This window comes from Cataglyphis hispanica, chromosome 1 (genome assembly GCF_021464435.1).
Source record: "Cataglyphis hispanica isolate Lineage 1 chromosome 1, ULB_Chis1_1.0, whole genome shotgun sequence".
NCBI classification, from domain to species: Eukaryota; Metazoa; Arthropoda; class Insecta; order Hymenoptera; family Formicidae; genus Cataglyphis; species Cataglyphis hispanica.
Window position 1 is genome coordinate 18,720,396 of NC_065954.1, and position 22,062 is coordinate 18,742,457.

General features: G+C 30.9%; 3 protein-coding genes across 6 annotated transcripts; 2 read left to right on the forward strand and 1 right to left on the reverse strand.

Moving 5' to 3' along the window:
* The first annotated feature begins 244 nt into the window (after positions 1–244).
* LOC126852437 (calcyclin-binding protein) lies at positions 245–2,547 on the forward strand. The gene is made up of 2 exons (XM_050597266.1): positions 245–614; positions 815–2,547. The coding sequence occupies exons 1-2, from the start codon at positions 597–599 to the stop codon at positions 1,472–1,474; spliced, it is 678 nt and encodes a 225-aa protein (XP_050453223.1). The 5' UTR covers positions 245–596; the 3' UTR covers positions 1,475–2,547.
* On the reverse strand, positions 2,019–9,543 carry LOC126852425 (1-acyl-sn-glycerol-3-phosphate acyltransferase alpha). The gene is made up of 5 exons (XM_050597239.1): positions 8,733–9,543; positions 6,129–6,444; positions 5,897–6,062; positions 5,402–5,548; positions 2,019–5,331 (listed from the first exon to the last, which is right to left on the reverse strand). Exons 1-5 carry the CDS (start codon positions 8,915–8,917, stop codon positions 5,324–5,326), a joined length of 822 nt encoding a protein of 273 aa, XP_050453196.1. The 5' UTR covers positions 8,918–9,543; the 3' UTR covers positions 2,019–5,323.
* A 2,438-nt stretch (positions 9,544–11,981) lies between these two features.
* On the forward strand, positions 11,982–21,937 carry LOC126851995 (uncharacterized). 4 transcript variants are annotated; one of them, XM_050596456.1, is made up of 11 exons: positions 11,982–12,164; positions 13,256–14,452; positions 14,525–14,675; positions 14,906–15,105; positions 15,184–15,322; positions 15,429–15,650; positions 15,959–16,060; positions 18,713–20,648; positions 20,737–20,932; positions 21,062–21,236; positions 21,429–21,937. In XM_050596456.1, exons 2-11 carry the CDS (start codon positions 13,383–13,385, stop codon positions 21,498–21,500), a joined length of 4,263 nt encoding a protein of 1,420 aa, XP_050452413.1. In that variant the 5' UTR covers positions 11,982–12,164; positions 13,256–13,382; the 3' UTR covers positions 21,501–21,937. The 4 variants fall into 4 exon arrangements, with proteins under 4 accessions (XP_050452413.1, XP_050452388.1, XP_050452404.1 ...); XM_050596431.1 differs by having other exon boundaries at positions 13,256–14,675; XM_050596447.1 differs by having other exon boundaries at positions 13,365–14,675.
* Positions 21,938–22,062: the final 125 nt, after the last annotated feature.

Genomic DNA, 22,062 nt, shown 5'->3' on the forward strand with positions numbered 1-22,062 from the left:
TTTGTAACTGAACTTTCTGCACTATAGTGTATACTAAAGTATACATAATTATTATATATATTAATTATTAATTGGGGAGAAAGAGAGGAAAAACAAAAAAATGTAATAAGTTCAGCTACAAAAAATAAATCTAATGAGTTCATTGATTGTGTTTACGAAGTGAAAATATGACGACCGCAAAAATTCAATGAGTTCCGCAAATTAGGCATGCAAAATTCTCCTAAGTAGTTTATTTGTATACTTATTCAAAAGTATAAAAATATTGCTATCGTTATATAGATCAAAAGACACGATAGTGTATTGTGTTAAGCCACAAGGCATGCGAATATAATATACAGAAAAGAGAAACCTGCTGTTTTAAGATTTTGAGTGCAGAAAGTGTAATAGTGTAGTTACATTGAACAGACATTTTGAAGCAGAGTCAGTAGCGAAAATTCTGGAAAATTCTGTGTGATATATATTCTATTGTACCGGTATATATTTCGCATTTAATCTCAGGGCGTCAGTTCGAGAACATCAATTGCGTTTTAGTGTTGTATGTGTAAAGCACGCGACACATCGTGAACATTCTGCGAGATTTGTGAATTAAATCAATAATGTCGAAAACGGACGAAGTGAGTATAACTAGATTTCTATTTTATGTCTGTGCGTGTCTGTTTAAAAATTAATATTTGATTTAATAATAATTTACTCAATGTTAAATATTTTACTGAAAATATAATTTTATAATTAAATTTAGTAAATATTTATTTTGATCTGCTTCATTTAAATTTTAATAATTTTTATATCTAATTTTAACAATTTTTTTCCACAGGTGAAATTGGACATTGAGGAACTGAACAGCTTACTCGAACAAGCTCATAGGCAACGAACCAAAGATGTGTTGACACTGGAAATCAGAAGACTACAGACAGAATTGGCGAGGTTACTTGAAGAGAGCAAAGGTGCAGTCAAACCAACAACTCCCTTGCTTAATGGTCCCCAAAAATGTTATGAAGTAAAATTGAACAATTATGGGTGGGACCAGACACTTTCAACAGTGAAAATCTATATAACGTTGAAGGATGTTCATCAGTTGCCCAGGGATGCCATTATCTGCAACTTTACAGATAAATCTTTGGATCTGCGAGTACTTGGTTTGGATAACAAAAATTATAACTTAACAATCAACAATTTGTGTGCCGAGATCGACATCGAGAAGAGCAGTTTTAAAGTAAAGACCGATATGATTGTTATGTTACTCGCGAAAAAAGTTGCCAAAGACTGGTCTCATATCACATTAGTGGAGAAGAGAATCAAAGATGCGAAATCGTCTTCTGTGCCGGAATTAGGTGAGGACAGCGATCCCGGCGCTAGTTTAATGAATCTCATGAAGAAGATGTATCAGGATGGTGACGACGAGATGAAGAAAACAATAGCGAAGGCATGGACTGAGAGTCAAGAGAAACAGAGAAGTGGTATAATGGACTTGTAATTCCAGTATCGATCTACGAGATTTCGTAGATCTAATTTAGGTAATGTGCTTGGTTTTTTTTTTTATGTTTGATATACATCAAATGTAACATACATTCTATACTACTTATAAAAAGTATAAAAATATAAAAGAGAATACGTTACACATATTTATTCTTTCTCTATAAAGAAACTAAATAAAGTAATAGTATTGCTATAATGACAAATTATCGGCCTTAACACTTTTTTTTTTGTACTCTTAATTTTAAAATTGAAAAAAATAACATAAGAATCTAGACATTTAATTTGTGCAAGTATTCAACTGTTAAAATTTATATTTGAATATTTAATATATTAAAATTTTAATTTTTTTTGGCTCTTTAAATTGTTTTATATTATTTCATTATTATTATCATTTTAATGTTGCATTTAGTAATAATTATATCACTGATACTGCAATATTGGGAAAGATTCATTGTATGTGTGCTGCTACTATTTCCATTTTTATCTTTGCCATTTTATCTTTGTATGTTTGCCATTGAAGAGATGAATAATATACTCTTAACTAAAATCAAGTATCTTTATTTATCTGCTCTTGCATTTTGCAAACCGTTTCTTAATTTACATTGCAATTATTTATATAATTGATATAATGTACACAAAATAATCAATAAACTTGATTAGTGTGGCTCTTGTTTTACAGATAAATAAAAAATGCATATGATATAGATTAAAATTTTTTTAAATGCAAATGTATCAATTGCATTGATTGATTATTTCGTGGAAGAACATAAAATAATATGTAAAGGTAGCATGACTTATTATTTCTTATTCTAAAGAGTTTTATACTTGATGTATTTGTCATGATATAAAATTAATTGATCGATTAAAGCGAATATTAAATATAATAACAACACAAACGAGGTTCAACGAATTATATATCTATAATTCTATCTATATTGAAGTAAGAATGGAATGATGTATTAGTTATATAAATTATCATGTGACACAATTGTTCTTTGCACATTGCCATCGAGATGATAAATGACTTTGATGTACAGATATTCTTGTTAAATAAAACATTGTTCAAAGATATATATATATATATATATTTTTTTTAATGACTCAAATACTATTTACGTATTTATGATCAATTATTTTCATAATTAAACGACACGTTGATAAGAAACTTATATAATAATAAAATCTATTTTATTTTCCAGAAGAAGGATAAATGTTGATAATATATTTGTAAATATGAAAAAAAGTAGATGTTTCCTCAAATCACAAAAACTTTACTCCAAATTTCTATTTGTTCATGCACGAAATATTATTCGATTATATTAGAAATCGTACATTAAACGCAGCGTTAATGCGTTTGTTCGAAAATTGTGCGTTTTTTCGTTTATAAGGAAGATAATATTAACACGAAAGTATTTCATATAATTACACGATTATACCTAATGTGATCGAAAAACACGAATTTTAGAAATTCCAGGTATTCTCAATAAAAATTACATTCCTCGCGATCCTTTCGTGTATGAATATTATTATTAGTTAGTTATTATCAAAACGTGTCGGTTTTTGACCAAGAAATATCCAATAAATGAGATTAAATATAATTTTTGCTATGACTGTTAGATTCAATTCATTTTGATCATGGTATAAAAATATTTGCGCAATTTTGCAGAGCTTATAATCATAATAATAAAATAAATGTCATAATACAGTAACATATAGCTGCAATAACAGAAGTGTATCTTAGAAAATCTATAGATAGCACTTAAAAGATACATGTTTCATTATATAAATTTTCATATTATGTCACTTTAGCAATTATTAAAACTTGGCTTATGTCAATTTTTCTACATAAATTGTTTTTTCTTATATGTGATATTTTTTAAGTTATATAGTACAATTGGATTAATAATCATATTGTAGAATATTTGACAAATCATAGAGATAATCGATATCTCGAAATATCTATATCTGTATGATACATTTTAGAAATCTTCTATCTGTGATTTAGAAATCTTCTTATCTTGATTCATAAAGATTATAGGAAGCTATCAAAATCAATGCAATGGATCATTTAATGATTAAACAAACATTAAGTTTTCTAGCATGTTATTGTTTAAATTATGTAGCTATCATTATAGCTTATGAAAAGATTGATGTTTGACATAGAAAAAATAAACGTAATATCACAATACGTCATGTCATTAATTAAACGATCATATTATTCGCAATACTTGGATTAGAGATGATTTTATGGCTGTGAATAAGCGTTTATAATTCTATATCAAGTCTATTTTGTTTTTATATTGTACAATATTAGAGAACGCAAAAGACATATGAAGAATAGAATATATAATCTTTAATAGTATATGTGTATATGTGCTATTAAAGATTATACCGGATTAATCTCGATAGCGATAATTTCGGAAGAAAAATAAAAGCGTAGTTGACGCTATGCTTTTTTAACTAGTTTGTTTTCTTTTTCAGCAACTAACATATTAAATAAAATATTCTTTTTATAGATTGCAAGTTAATAATAAAGCATCATGTCAATTATATTATAAACTGAAGACAGTTCTCTTGATTTGAGGAAATAATATAAAAGAAAGCATTGACTTTACATAGGACATTTGATCCAAATTATAGAAAACAGGGACGAACATGCTAATTAAATACAATAGATATACATAAACATACAAACACATTTAAGAAATGCCCGGAAATTAAATTTAATATCTAAAAAATGTTCACAATCAATCACGATCAATCTTTCGTCGCAATCACTAACAATAAGTGGAAATGTATGTACACTGCAGTACGATGCGACTATAATGTATGCTTCAATTTAATATTACTCTAGTTAATATTATTTCTCTTATTTTATTTCGATTTTATAATTTACTAAAAAATAAATAAATCAACAATCGATACAATTAAGTTTTACAATTAAATGTATATTCAGAAAATCGCCTAAACAATAATGTGTAAAAAGTTTTCTAAATATTTAAAATTAAAATGCTCTTCTGTAACTCTGTAATTATAGTTATATATATCTTCATTCACACAGAAAATATCTGTATAGACAAGTGGAAGCATAAAACAGACAAGTAGAAATGTACAAGCGTACCTTATATGTATATATAACAAAATATATCTAATATAATTTAGTGAAATCTGTTACGTATAAACGCTAACAATGTTCCCACAATTTACAAAATGCATTCTAATGAATCATATTTACAATTCGTAACTCCACGAAAAATCATGTTAAATGTTTTCTTTTTTTCTTTCTATTTCGTGTATGATAAAGAGTACTGTATAGTTTACATACGCTGTTTTTCAAACTTATATCTAATTAATTAAGAATGATATTTATAATTTTTCAGCATATAACTTTGCTGCTCAGTTTTATACGTATTTCACCACTTGTACATTTTTTTCTTGGTTTTGAGTTGCATGTCAAATTGAAACAATTTCTTGTTCATTCTATGATAAGAAAGTCATATATAAATTTTCACGTATCGCGAATGATATTTGTACATCAATGATAAAATTCGGTAACTAGCTAGATGAACGAAAGAATTACAGAAAAAGCCGTCTAGATTTTTGCGCGACTCGCATAGCTAAAAATAGATTAATAAATTTATAAAGAAGAATAAGGAATGAAGAATTTACAATGTATACATTGTGTATATAAAATTTAACGCTATCTATCTTCACTCTGGAGAGATGTTAAAATATAAATTAAATTAATATCATAAGAGAACGTTAAGCAGATATTTAGTCTTTGGTTCCCGCGCGGAGGCTTATTTATTCGCTATTCTTGTAAAAGAGTATCTGCTTATTCTCTCTCTCATTTCCCTGTAAATTGAGATTGCTCGTTATGGTCCACCATATCATTCAGCGTACGATTATTCAATGTATGACTTACCGGCAGCGAGGGATAGCTGGATCTCGCGATTCATCGCATGAAACACCTCACTCATGGCGTTTCGTGTTTTCTCCAACAATTCCTCCACATCGTTCGTACTGAGTCCCTCCGTGGAAATAGGTGGCAATGTTGTTATGAGAACGTGTCCTTGAATTAAAAAAATGTAATGCTTCTAATAACGTTATCTATATTTTTGAATAATTAAAAAAATTATTTCTATAATGTATTTTTTTCTTCATCTTTTAATAGACATTATTTAAACAATTCCGATTTGTCAAAAATTTAACACAAAATTTCTAGTTTATCGAAAGAAATATTTTGTTCATTACAACATAAATAAAATTTTTATTGAAAACTTTAAGCGTGAAATTGTCAAAATAAAATTATTACTGATCTATATCTTTGAAAATAATTTGTCAAAATTTAATTAGATAAATTTTTTTTAACTCCGAGAGCTTTACTTCATTTTGTACTCTTAACTTTACAATTTCTTACCAGAGTCAAATCTCTTCTCTTCCGCGGACAAAAAATAATAGGAGGAAAATACAACTGGTAGTATTGGCAATTGTGATCTGATTGCGACATGGAAAGCACCTTTCTTGAAAGGATGTATTTCACCGGTGTTGTGTCTGGTGCCTTCGGGAAATATCCACAGCTTGATCTGCGAAGCATCGAAAATAGCAGAAAGTTGATTGATAATCAATGCGATTCACGCGCGAGGTTTTACCTTCTTATCTGTGATCTCCTTCGTAGCGTTGTTTAGCACGGATCGCGCTTTCTCGGAATTCATTCTGTCGATGAAAATTAAACCGCACAGCCATGCGCAGAGGCCGACTGGCCCCGCATAGAAGATTTCCTTTTTGGCGACGACAGTGCATTTGTCCATCACCGGCCACAGATCGAACATCCCCAGTATATCTAATGAGCTCTGATGATTCGCCACGATTATGCATGCCCTGTCCTTCTCCAGATGTTCTCTGCCTCTGAGCTCCCATCGCAATCCCAGCAGAGTACTAACGTGATGGCACAGCGACGATGCCAATCTGCAAAATATCTTTCATGTAATACACAAATACGGCTTGATAAAGTCGTAGAGACAAACATCTTTATTTTGAATAATTTCTTTAAGTACATAACAAATAAAGAAATAATTCTCTTCATTCCACATAAAATTCAAGCGCATACTTAAAAATTATTATTCAGATCGAACTTTATATATAATTTTATCAAAAAAAATGATTATATGTAAAAAGTATACATGTCTAGTTTGTATGTTTAATATTTCGGTTTTATCATGACAAGAAGAAGATAAGATATATCCATTTATTTGATTTAAAGAAAAAGATTCTTGAAATAAGAAACGCGCGATGTAAATAATTTACAAATGAATATCTTTAAGCAAAGTCAGTCAAATATTTAAGGAAAGATTTAAAGAAAAGAGAACACTTTTTTAAAATGTCACATTATTTCGGCTATCTTGAAAATTATTTGAAGAACGTGCATCAATACATGATTAAATCTGTATAAAAAACTCTAAGTTATGCGTTTCTTTCTTTAGAATTTCCTAAAATTTTAAATTTTAAAGAATTTTTTTTTAACGAAACAATTTTGTACTTTGTATTATAAACATGTTTTCATACTTAATTTTTATCAAGAATCAATCAAGATCATCAATCATGATCGACAAACATGTTGATACATGGATTTTATCAAAATGATAGGCGGATTACACAGAATGAACATAATAACAGTGATAGGCTTAGAGTAAGAAAAATTAAGTGGGAAAAAAACTGGCAGACAAAAGCCAAGGCACGGGTATCTATCGATGCGCGAACTTAGTGTTAAATTTTATTAACTAATGTACATTAAAAATGTACGTTTTGTAAAGATTAAATTAGAATTTTTAAGCTTGACATACGCAACATTTACACTTGCATCAAATTTTAATTAAAAATAATAATCGATAAAGAATTTGAATTTTTCAAATTTCCGCAACGTACATTTTTAATGCACATTAATTAAAAAAAATTTTAATTTAAATAATAAATTCGCACCGATGCACTTGGCTCTTATCTGCCACTTAACCATTCTTATTTTGAGTCTATCGCTGTTATTATTTAAAAAAATAAGGAAATTGACATATTAGAAAAAAAAAAAACTAATGAACATATACAAATTGTGATGAAAATTCACAGCTTAAAAAGATCCAGAAAATACACAATTTTTAGTATTTAAAAAAGGCAAGTATTGACATTATTGATATATTGCAAAGATCAAAAGTTACCGCTTATAATTAATTATTCTTAATCAATTGAATAAAAATAAATGTTAATGTATATATTCTAATAAATTTAATATTCGGGTATACGCAGATTAGTATCCAAAATATTTGAATATCCGAGATATTAGCAGCATTAAAAAAAATATTTAATAATTAAGAGAATTAAAAATATTTAATATTAATAAAGCGAAATAAAAAGCAAAATATTAGAGAGTATCGCGCGAAATTTCCAATTGACCGTCTTTTATTAATTACTCCCACGTACATTAAAGATTTTTTTTTTTTTTTTGCAAAGGCACGTTCCATTTACGTTTGTGTTCCACAAACGCTAATGTGACGTGAAATGTTAAATGTGAGAAATATAAATATTACTTCAGTATTTATATATTTTATTTTTTTCGCCGAAGGGTGCTATTATTATAGGAGAAGCGACTCATTAGCTCCGAGGTATCCAACCCTTTAAACCCTCTCCGCCTCCACACACTCGCAACACCAACATCGCCGCGCTGATACGACGTTCGCAATAACAACCACAAATACCACCGGCACCACCATCACCGCCACCCACTAAACAACCAGCGAGCGCCGGTCAATAAATTCCCCTGACCGTCCCGGCGGTTCTCGCGACCGCCGCGATGTCTATCAAGTTGACACGAGGAAGACTACTACAAAAGGATACACGAGGGAACACTGCGGTAACACGCGAAACGAGATAGTGAACGAGCGTAATATCAACACACGCAATAATATCGATCGGTCGCGCGTCTATAGTTTTCGGTGAAACACACACACACACACACACACACACACACACACACACACACACACACACACACACACACACACACACACACACACACACACACACACACACATATATATATATACACACACATAGACGCTATATATCACCCAATCGACTCGTTACATTTTTTTATCTTATCTAAAATTTTCGTAAAATGTTTTAGAAACTTTTTATCTTTAGAAATTCGATTGCGCGACAGTGTCTACTTGTGTTTATGTTCTCCTTAAAAAGCGCCCTATACTAACAGAAAATTCTTAACGTTGCCAGGCCGGAGCGAGATGACAGGCATGAGGAGCACAGCGTTCATCATCACGATGCCATAATAGACGAGAAACTTGAAGTAATAGCGGAAGGTGCGGCTGGTCTCGTAGAGGAACGGCAGCACGAGGATGAAGCCGACGAGGATCACCTCGAAGCATGACGGGGCCATCTTTCGCAGGGGCGAGAAAACGAACAGAGGGCGAAATTTACGTTGACGAATGGGGAAAAAAACGTCGAGTTTATCGCACAAATGTTTTTATCTCTCTCGTTTTTTCCCTCTTCTTTCCCCAAGAACACTCGCGACTCCTTATCCGAGCGCTCCCTCGCCCGACTTTGCGGGGCTTCGGTTAACGCGATCGCCACCCACCGGAATTCTCAGCCTCGCCTCGAGCTAACGCAACGCGCTGCTGCGCAGACGGACACTGCCATCCGGCGACGAGCGGCAGTGAGATTTTAAATGTCGCCGTTCGTAGGGAGAGAAAAGAGAGAGAGAGAGAGAGAGAGAGAACAAGAGAGAGAGGGAGAGAGACTCTCGAATACAATAATTTTCCTCCTGCTCACTCTTACACTATAGTTGATCCTCTCGGCTGATCCATGCGTATATGAGATCTCGACTTTGTTCGTTTTATACTGTTTTCCAACTAAGCAAGGTTTGATTGCTCTGAGAGTGATTAAATTCAATTTTCCATGAACATTATGTTCGACCGAAAATCAGTTTTGAATTTGATTAATATAAATAAGAGTATATGTCTCTTTAATAATTCAGAGTTTATGACGTTCAGATCGCTTTTAGAGCGATTAAATTTATTTCACTCGAATACATTTAAATGCATTTCTTTCGCGGTTTTTCTACATTGAAAACGAAACAAGTGTGTATATATATATATATATATATATATATATATATATATATATATATTTAAAAAGTAGATGGAAGAAGAAACTGATACAATTAATTTTGTCTAATTTTTCTTAAGGATTAATGATAACTTTACATCGTGTTATGAGAAAATTATATCTATATTTACAGGATGTTAAAAAAAAATTATTTAATATTTATATAGGTAGATATAAGACACCATACACTGACAATGAGTGAAAAACATTAGTAGGTCGAAAGCTTAACCGTTTCTGAGATATAATTTTTTGTATGTTAACATCATGATTAACTTACTGGCCTTTGCATACATGTTGCATACAATATGTTTGTCTGAGTGTTTATAAACCACGTTCTGAATATCCTCATTCAATTTCCATACATACTTCATAACAAAAGATTTTACTGACAATCAGTCAGTTGTCATTAACCGGCGATTGCGGATTTTATAAGAAGATGCCAAACGTAGTGAAAATAGAAAGAAGACATGTGAAACACTTTCCGTAAATGTCGAGATAAAGATTTAGACAGATTATTTTTTTTTCTCACGTTTGCATGCAACGTATATAGCAGCCAGTAAGTCAATTATGATACTAACATACAAAAATGTTTATATTTCAGAAACGGTCGAGCTTTCGACCTATATGTTTACTAAGTTGTTTTTTTATTCATTGTCAATTTATCATACAAATAATTGAATGGATTTTTTTAAACATCCTGTATGTATAATACCACATTGTCTATTGTGATTAGATTACGTAGACACAGAGAGCGCGCAGGCTTTAACAATGTAGAGTATTATATAATATAATTAAAGAGAAATGTAAAAGCTAATTATACTTATTGGTAACTCGACAATTATTGTTACCGATAAATGATACTAATTATACTTTCTTATTGTCTCTATATAATTATTATGATCTCTATATAATTATTATCGATTTCTCTATATAATGCTGTAGCTTGTCATTAATATTTCTTTTCCTCTCTTTTTTTTCTTTGAGAAAACAAAGTATAATAACAACAATAATAAATAACGTCATGCAGGCAGGAATATATCTTGATGGGAAGTAGTATATTAATGTCTGTCTTCTTCGATTAAACGTCCCATTAATGCACTACTGAGGATGTCGTAAACCCTCGCATCCATAACGGTATTAATGTCAATCTTTATTTTCCTCATCGTCTAGAACGCTTACTTGCGGTCGCACAAACGCTGCAATGCGGGTGATAGAATACGACTATATGCCTATAAAGGTCAGAAGATGAAATATATAATTATAGCATCATTCTTTAATTAAGTTAAGGTTTATCCTTCATTGTAGACTTATTAAGAAATTATTATCAAAGGAGTATATCTGTTTTCAAATTTAATAATTTAATATAGATATAATAATATCACGATACAATAAAATATTACGATTAGTTAATTAATTAGAAATAGAAAATTATAAAATGAAAAAAAAATTGCATGATCTTGTTGAATATAATTTTACAAATATTCGAATATTATAGCGAATAATATATAAAAAGATGTAAATCATAAAAAAGAATATTGACATGACTATATACCGATATTGATATGTTCCGTCATTCAATTTGCGATTGTGCATTTTGCTCTCGAATACTTGCAAATCTGAATTAATTTTTGCATCACACATTATTTGCATCGTCTAAAATTCTGCTTATTTTTATTTATATTAAGGCTCGTGAATAACGCGCGTTTACAAAGTAAGGTTGAATAAGAATTTCAAGTCGACCAATCAGAGAAAAGCAAACGTACGGCTATTCATCAGTAGCGCCTCTATAGTTCCTGCCAAAAACCATAGAGTTCACACAATCTAGTGTCTACTATCTCGTTTCCTTTTTGCTGATTGGTCGAAATTTTTGTCTAGTGTGCAGTAGCCAATCAACTTACAACTTTTCCATTAGAGCGAAAAATTGATTGATTATCGTGTAGTCTTTCGCGAGGCAAACATTCCCGTGTTTTGTGTGCAGAAAAAACATATAAATTTTATATATATATATATATATATATATATATATATATATATATATATATATATATCATAGTTTGATACATGTTTGTACTAATAAATTATAAATAAAACTATGAGAGAGAGAGAGAGAGAGAGAGAGAGAAAGAAAGAAAAGAGAAAGTCTTAAATGTTATGATTGGCTAGGATGGCAGTTTTCGGTTTCTCTCTTCTCTTTCATATAACGGAATTAGATAAAAAGAGACATATATATATTCTTTGGTCTTGTTCAAAAATCCACTACCAATACTGAAAATCTATAATGTACGTAACATGAATTATAGATTTTTAGTACTGGCAGTGAATTTTGGAACACGTCCTTTGTAGAATATAATTTTACTCCTACGTAACCTTATTCTTTCCTTTCCGTTCAGTTCTTTTTTACTCTCTGTCTCTTTCTCTAATATATAGAAGAAAATTTTTCTTTTTCTAAATAGATAGAGCACGAACCTTTAGGACGTCGTACGTACTATTTTACTTACATCAGTGGAGTAAGAGCGACGGTAAGGGTTAGGTTAGAATATTAATCGTTGAATTGTTCACTTTTTAAGGAATAATATCGCTAGGTAAGAAACAATTTTATAGAAGAGATACAGAAATTGCATTTAGATGTAAAATAAAATGTAAGATGGTTTAAAATTACTTGAAGAATATCTCTTTTCTTTTAATAATCTAATCTATCTCTATGTTTGAATATACAGATACAAGCATGTGCTAAATAATTTATAAACTTTGTGCTTAATATATAATAATTTTTGATATATAATAATTTTTGATATTCATTGTCGTTAGAATTTATACGGCAATAAGCGCGATGATAATTTATTTTATTTATATATAGAATTGTAATATTCGTTTGTAATTTTTCCTATCAAAAAATGATCGTTTTGTTTACTTTCTTATTTTCGCAGCGAATTTTTCGTTTAGAGAATGTAAGCTGTTTGAGATAAAAATATTCTGAAATTTTTTTCCACATTATAAAAAGCAAGAAGAAGGATCCTTGGTTCTAATTTTAGGAATGCACTCACTCCATATTAAAATTATTTTGAAAACAAACAAAAGATATTGAATTGTATATGTATGTGTTGTGTACAATTAATTTTTGATATATATATATATATATATATGAATATCTCTCTTATGGCTAATTTCTAATATATATAAATTAATTTTTATATCTTCGATAAATTATCATAAAATAAAAAAGAAATATTAAAAAAGGATGATAATATTTCTTTTTCATATTGAAATAATGATATATACATTATTTTTTATTTATATATATAATACATATTTTTTTCACATGCTATATGATGTTATATATATATATATATATATATATATATATATATATATATCTTTTTTACATTGTTTACATAACTATCTTAGGTTTCAAAATCGGTGTAAAATTTCTTCTCCGAGGAACATTTTACTCGGAGAGTATGTTTTGGAATGTAGCCCTCATAGTATACAATACATACAATAGCACATAATATATACAATAGTATATAATACATTAACACATACAATCATACACAAGATCTTTGGGATCTATACAAGTTTTTATGAAATAAGGAATTCTTTTCTTTTGCAGGTGTCGTAAATTTTTTGATAACAGACAGTAATATGAGAAATATTATTTCTTATATCAGAAATATTTCAGTAATAAAAATATTTGAACTTCTTTAACGTTGAATGTGAAGGCTAAAAAAAGTTCAACGATGCCGACGAACGATGCAAGACGCGATGAAATTCGCAAGATTCTCCTATCGTTGCTGCTTGCTCGACCGGGAGCAATACCGATCGCTGTTCTTGATCGAGATTATTACGAAGCAGAGGGCGAGCGTATACCATGGCGTAAATTTGGCTATGCTGATGTGACGGAATTTCTTAAAAGTATGCCAGAACACTTTGTAATCGAATGGTGCAATGGTGGGCACTACGTGCGCGGAATCGCATCAGAGAAAACTAAACACGTAAGCTCGCTGGTATCCCGCCAGAAGTCGACTTCAAAAAAATACATTGCGCCTCGTATTCATCGGTCGTTCATTAATCGTTGCATACCGCAAATGCAGCGTCAACGAGTCAGGATCCCAGCCGAGCAGTTATCATATCTCGTAACATTTGTCAAGAACAATCCAAATGGTGTGTACTTGCGAGATGCTCTAGCTATGTTACAAAAGCAATTGCCACATGTCATGCTTTCTTTATACGATATGCGGGAACAATTGCACGAGCTACCACATTCCTTGTATTTGGACTGTGATATGATTTATCCCGCGAACGATGTTTCACGAGAGGCAAAGAACTATCAACAGTCTTCGACATTGGAACCACAGAAAATGCCACGATCGTCAGCCATGGAAACAACATGCGTCGGTGGAGATGAGGGATCTGACTTTCTGGAGGACGAGGATAGCGAAGAGAATAGCTTTGTCCCGGTCAAGTATTTGAATAACAACTGTCCAAAGAAATCGAAGACGAGTGAACGACTTGCTGCGAGCTTTACGCGGAATGCGAATAATGAACAAAACGCAATGTTCAATCACAATGACGATGTCAACGTCGACGAGTATTTTGGCGCGACGAATAACAATAATAAACCGGATACTATGACCGCCAATTACGTTGATCTTTCCTCGTTAATAAGCGATAGAACAAAGTCGCGATTGGATCAGTTAGTACGCAAACATCCAGAGGGTATCTGGTGTGCCGATTTACCCGACAAATATTTAAAGGAATATAACGTACATCTAAATTACACCGAATTAGGTTTCACTAGCGTACGCGAGTACGTCTCTTATTTACCGAATATTTTCTATATGACACGGGCAAATTCGACCGATGACTTTTTATTGTATAGCGCGGACAAGAGGCCGACAGTTCCTGACCAAGAAGTATCGAAATCAGAGCCCATCGAAATAAGTCCAAGCTCACGCGAGCAGCACAATGAACACAATGCAGTGCGAACACAACATGACGATGATGATAACGCACCGATTCCAGCGAATGTTGTAAGTAATAAGTTATAGTTATTTTCTCGTAATGCCTATATTTATTATTATCTAAAATTAGCTAACAAAGTATATTTTTTACTGAATTACTATATTGTTAATTGTATTTATTGATAATACTAAAACTGTTGTATTTATTGATAATGCTAAAACTGTTCATTTTTTGATTCCCAATTTTTATTGCAAATAAAATTGATTACTGTATATAAAAAAAAACATATATGTTGCAGTCTCCTACTATAACAAGGACATTTGTACCTGATGATGTAATGAATTACAATGATAGTGTGGACTTAATATTAGTGACTGATTTACAACGTGACAGAAAACATCTAGAGATATATGTTGTAGAAGTATTTAATCCATCCTTCTTTTGGGTACATCTGCGAAAAAACAAGAGACGCTTTGAAATATTTATGAATGAGTTACAGTAAGTAAATGAGTAATTATATAGTAACAATAAGGATAGAGTTCAAATCAAAATCTGAAATTATTTTATTGCTTTCAGTACTTTTTACGAGTATAACAAGGATAAGTACACTATTCCAAAGATTGCTCTAAAAAAAGGTCTAAACTGTGCGTGTATATATGAAAATAACTGGCATAGAGCGATCATTAAATCTGTAAAACCAGATTTCAAAGTGACAGTGAGTTAAAATATAATGTAAAATAAGAATATTACGAATAATGAAATAAGTTTCTGCAAGTATGATTTTATATTACATTATATAATGATTCTTTATTTTTCAATAGGTGATATTTTATGATTTCGGTACTTTGAAGACATATGCACCCGAAGATGTATATTATCTGCACAAACAGTTTTCCTTTTTACCTGCGCAAGCGCTACCTTGCGGCTTATATAACGTTAAACCATGTGTTGGTGATCGTTGGAAAAAAAGTGTAACAGATAGCTTGATTGATAAAATTGAGGGAACTCTTTTAGCCTTAACCATAATGTCTGTTGATCCTGCGGTGAGATTACTTTATATTTCTAAAATCACAATATGAAATATTTTAATTTTGAATTTCATTAAGTTATTTCTTGATTGTGTGAAATATTTTTCACTATTTCTTGTTTTAATTTTTTTGTATCAGAAAAAATATAATATTTTATTGATAAGAGAGTCTAATATTATTAAATTATATATATATATATATATATATATATATATATATATATATATATATATGTAGTTGAATAATATAGATAATATCTAATTATGGATATGAATGTAATAGATGTATTAATGTCAGTTATCTAATACTATTTATTTTGACAGAATAATTCCATGATGGTTATTTTGTCTGATGTGAGTGAAGAAGAGGACGTACATATAAACGATTGGTTAATCAATGAGAAACTAGCACAATGCGGTAAAATGGTGTGTATATGCGACAACTTTCTGTATTTTCATTATTTGACATGTAATAATATTAGTATACAATCACCTACATCTACATCAAATATCTATGTTAAGATGTTTGATATAAAAAATGATATAGAAAATGTAGATAAAGCGCGACATGATAGAAATCAATCGATACAATCGTACAATAAAAAAGCGCATACATTATTTGATGTAAAGAGCGAAAATAATGCGAAGAGTGAAATTAAAACTATCGAGGCTTTGCATAACATCCCATTCAATAAAAAGGCTCTTGTGCAGAAGTTGCAGGATAATCATTCGGCTGATGCTGAATCATCGACTTCTAAATCGCAATTAATAGATTATTCGAAAAAAGAAAAACCAAGCAGTCATCAAAAATTGTTAGAAAAATTGAGAGCTGGAAAATTGGAAAAATTGCATGCTACATCCAATTCTAATTTGAGCATTTTGACATCAAAATTAAATCATAAAGATAATGTGCAACAAATCGATTCAGATATAAAGATTGATTTACAAGATGACAATGAAAAAGATTGTGGCTTGAATATGGATTTTGGTTTAAGAGATTCCGACAACGAGGAAAATAATGAAAAAGATTTTGGAACATTTAGAAGTTTATATGGTGGACATGGTTTGATGGAACCTTTTGATTGGTCAGTAATAAAAAAGAATGATCATTTTCCTCATCAAGCAACTATTAAATCACATAATAATTTAGACATTCTAATTAAGGAATATAAAGGCAATGTAACAGAGAATGAATCAGAATCACATAAATTAAATAATTTGGAAAAAGAATCATTACCTGCTAACCCCTATTTTCTAAATATAACTCGTAAGGAGGAGGAATATTATTTACCTGAGCAAAATATTAATTACGACTTTAAGAATGTATCTCAATCTGTGGCAAAGTTGAGAAATAGGATGGAAGTATATAACGATAAATATACAACAGTAGTTGTGACAAAGGACATACTTGAAATGTGTAATAACACTCAATTTCAAAATACATTAAGTCCTGACATGAATACTGTTAAAACTAATGGTGTAGCTTCTTCAATAAACGAGACAATCCAATCTGAGATAAATGAAAATGGCGAAGGATATGAAACAACAAACAAACAGAAAATAGAAAAGAACAGAGATTTTGATGCAGATATGAAATCAATCTTCTCTAATAATGAAGATTTAAGAATAACTAAGAAAACATTTGAATGCAGTGCAGATAGTTCTTCTGAATCCACAAATAACAAAGTGTTCAGTCCTGGAAGCTGTTACAAGAAGATGCTAGATCAAATGAGGCGTAAGAAGAATTCAGTGGACTCTAACACTTCCATGGATTTTCCTAATATAAAGGATTCTCCAAGCAGTGAGCAAATTCAATCATCTTCCTGTAGTAGCTCTACTGTTAGCATGATCTCATCGGATGATGAACAACATAAAGATTTTAGGAGTCAAAATAGTATGCGTTTTACCAAGCTACGCAACTTTACGAAACTTTCGTCCACATTCTCGAGTGATTTTTCGTTAGATTGCAATTCCAAAGAAACTAGAGGTCTCTTGTCTTCGGAAAATAATTCTCTTACTTCTTTAAATGTGGATGGTTCTAAGCAGGATCAACCGGTGAAAATTGATTCGATCACTTCTAATATTGACGATTCAAAACATTCGAATATGATAGCCGAGGTATCACGTATTCCGAAGAAGTTGGAACTGGTGTTAAAGAACATAGAAAATGCGACGAGTGTTATCGAATTGGATTCCGATGATCTGAGTTACGAAGAAAGTGTGGCGAGTGATAAAAACTGCAATAAGGAAGAAAATAAATTGATCGACCAGTTGATGGTTGATCGTGTGAGATGCAAATCGACATGTAATGACATAAGTCTGTTTGAGAAAACACTCTCTCCGCCAGTGCTAAATGATTGCGATATAGAATCCGATGAGAGCGAATGGGACGCTTATGTAGAGCCTTTTTTACAGTTTAAATAGAGTCGACCGAAATTTCAAATGTTGAATCTGAAAGAAATTTAATAAAATTGTATTTCGAGGAAACATTTTATATCACGCGATGACTATATATGTATATATTTTTTTTTCTTTTTTTTCTTTTTCTTAAGATGAAGACTGTAATTGTCATCGTATTGATCGGATTATTTTACAACTATTTTAATAATTATTCAAGTTACATGTAACTATAAAGGAATATTATATTTGATAAAAAAATACACAATTTTATGATTGGATTGCTAATATACATATATATATATATATATTGTAATCACATTTCACAACTATGTAAGACAATTAAGATGTTAATTTAATTCAATTCTGGGAAAAATTTGAACCTTATGTTATATGTAGTGTATACAAAAAGTATAATACAATATGTAATAAAGATATATTGGAATATACTAAAATATGTGTAAAATTATTATACCAATCAGCACAAAAAACACTACGATCACATAAAGTGATGATTTTTCCCCAATTCTTGCCTCGATTAAATGTTATTCGATATTACTTCAAGTTTGTTTTTATAATCTCATCGAATTTTTGCTTCAATATTACTTAATTTCTATAAAATTTCGTTATAATATACATATTATTTTATCTTATCTTTTTTTTTTTTGTTTCGTCATTCAGGGTGATACCGTCGATATGGCGAGCATAATGAAGTATGTAGTAAATAATTTGAATCAATTACCATCGTATTGTTTTGCGGAAGAGAGCCTAATGTCTGATAGCTGTTCCAAGGCGATATCCACTGAAAAGATTCACAACAAGGTACCCTTGGTCTCGTCAAAACAGATTCATCTGGGTTGCGATAGCCTTGAACAACATTCGATGATACCACCGCCGGGTTTCGCAGCTCTCGGTAAAAAACCCAATCTATCTAGCATGTCATCGAAAAGTTTTGACGATATATATTCCTTTGGAAACACATCGAATGTAAAGACAAGCTACGGCAACGCAGAAGTGACAACGAATCCATTCTTGAGTGGTCAACAATTCGTGAACGACAATGTCATTTCTAATGACATAGCGGAGCAAATATTTAGACCGATTTGGAATGAAAACTTGCAATTGTTCATTACATTGAGCCAGATTTTATGCGATATGGTAAAATGTTCGCCGCTTAATAGAAAAATATTTGAAAATCACATGACAATTCAATATCATTTGAATAAGTTTCTCAAAAACTTCGAAAAGACGTTGATATCGGATAATGATCAATCTACAGTTAGCACATCATCAACATTGCTTAATCCTGCAAGAGAAACAATGCTGGATAAAGTCGGCTTAGCGGAAAAAACGCCGATTAATTCGAATGCCGAAAATTTCGTAAATCAGGAACTTATGGGCATGAGTAATTTATCTTTGTCGAATCCTTTCGATGTCAAACCACCGCAGACTCACAACATGTTTTCCGCTTACTGTTCAAACGGTTATACTTTTGCGACCAACTGGCATCAATCTGACGGATTCAGTCCGCGTGTTCAAGTGCCGTCTCCACTAACTCCAACTTCTGCACATTCCATGTTTATGAATTGCGGACCATCATCGGCCAATGTTTTTTTTCCGAACGCCGGTCAGGGCAATGAAAACTCTTCCGCGACGAAGTCGATACCTCCAGTAATACCGATAAACACTGGACTCTCTAATAATTGTAATTCTTCAAATTTCTTCAATACTGTGAATAGTGAGATGGTATTTAAAGAGACGAATCCTTTCAAGTTTTCTATAGTTAATGATATGCAGGAGAAACAAACTGAGCGAATGACGAACAATTATGATACGAATTCTGTATCATATCTATCCGTTAAAAATTTACACGATCATTCTTCAAAAATGGAAGCTGCGAACATTCATGCGGCGAGCATTGGCTCTATAGCTGCAGAACATGTTAACGTCAATAGCGCTGAAAATCACACTCCTAGAATCATTTACGAAGCCGGCCCGATAATGTATAATAAGCAGAAACAAACGGATGCAAACATGAAACATAACACTGGAAATAGCAATTTTAAGAATGATTGTAACGTGACTCTCAAAAAACATTGTAGTAATAAGGAATTGTCTTCGCAATCTGCGAGGCATGATAGCTCGCACATTGATGAAGACTATGTCACTCGACCATCAACTGATTATACATTGCAAGATTCACCTTCGATTATAAACAGTGAACCGAATTATCATCAGCAAAACAGTAATAACGAGCGAACCGTCTTCCCTCAAACTTGGAAACAAGTTGAGATTGCAGAACATTGTATTACCTCGCAATTCCGAAATGGCACTCCTTTACAAAATCATAATGAAAAGCCTACACTTAACAAATTTGTTAATTTTTTATCTCACAAAGACTGGAATTGTAATAATAACAAAGAATCTGTAACTCAAAGTATGAATGGAATGGTTGATTTAAGTTACATTTTCCAATGGAACGACAAAGAAAAACCGTTGGATATGTACAAAAATTTCTGGAATAATCCATCTTACAACGAGAAACAAAAATTCACTGAATGTAAAAATGGGAACAGTGATTTTTTTTTTGACACCTCTTTTGTGTTTCAGAAAATTGGTATGTATGATATTATTGGACATTCAGTGAATTGAACTATTGTTTATCTGGTATTGTATATATGAAATAATTTATTCATTTTTTTCAGATTCAATTAAAAATGTGACATTTATATTTCACATTGAAGGAGAAGGTTGGATGTTGACACACGAATTTGTGGAGATCTTTACAAATTTGAAATTATGCTCTCGTCTGATAGCTATGGTTGAAGCGATGAATATAAAAGCTGCATTTAAAGAAATCCAAAGATCCGATCACCCAGTACAATTTTTACAACTTGACCAGTAAGTTTGGAATATTTTAAATATAGTATATTTTACGCGCGCACACACATACATGTACACATTTAAGCTGAAACTTATATTTCGACTTTAAAATAATATTTTTAAAAAAATATACTTTTATCATTTTAGTTATCCTTTAAATGTTCCTCGAGATTCCGATAAGCACATTGTTTCCATTCATTTAATCTCGTTACAAACAGCAGTGTCATTATTGTATAAATTGAAGATAGTCACTCGCGAGGAAATAGATAATGCTTTCAAGAAAAAGGAGTTCTTGGATGGTTCTGTTATGCTTCATATGTGGGTGAGTATTTTTAATATCTAAATTTTTCAATAAATTTTAATCACAACAAACTATAAACAAATCACAAACAAACGATGATTTATACATTATATTTTTTCTTAAAGAAACAATAATTATGTGTTATTTATGAAATATTTTATGCATGTACAAATATAGAATACTTAACTAACTTGATACTTTCATTTGTTTTAGATGTTAATCGTTATTTACCGCGATTTAAAACAACGCATTGAAGAATGCAAGTTATGGAATATAAATGCTTAAAAAGTGTTCACGATGCAAATAACTTTGTATAACTTTTGTTCGTTAAGTTTACATTTGTGATCGGCGCCATGTTCCTCTTTGTATAAACAGTACATAAATTTTTTTTAAAATTTTTTTAACATTTATAACGCGAAGAGATGACAATTATCTTATGTTTAAATCACCAGAAATTTTTGATTCTTTAAGATATGATGCTCTGATATAGATTTATCATTTAATTGTGAGTAATCTAACCGAGCATGAGAATATGAAATGTACTAAATTAGTTTCATTTATCATACTATTATTTCTAATAATGTTTAACATAATTTTTTAATGAAAATACATTACTAACATTCCTTCATTAAATACAACTCGATAGTCTTAAATATATTAAATGTTAAGAAATATTTTTGTACTCAGTTTATCTAAATGAGAAAATATATGGATGGATATAAGGCTGCCAAAACTCGTCGAATGAAAAAAAGATGATTGTTGTACTCACCTATCATATCAAGTATTTTCAATATTAGGAATGTCTTTCTCAAATGTATTAAAAATTTCTTAGAGCTGAAAAAAAAGA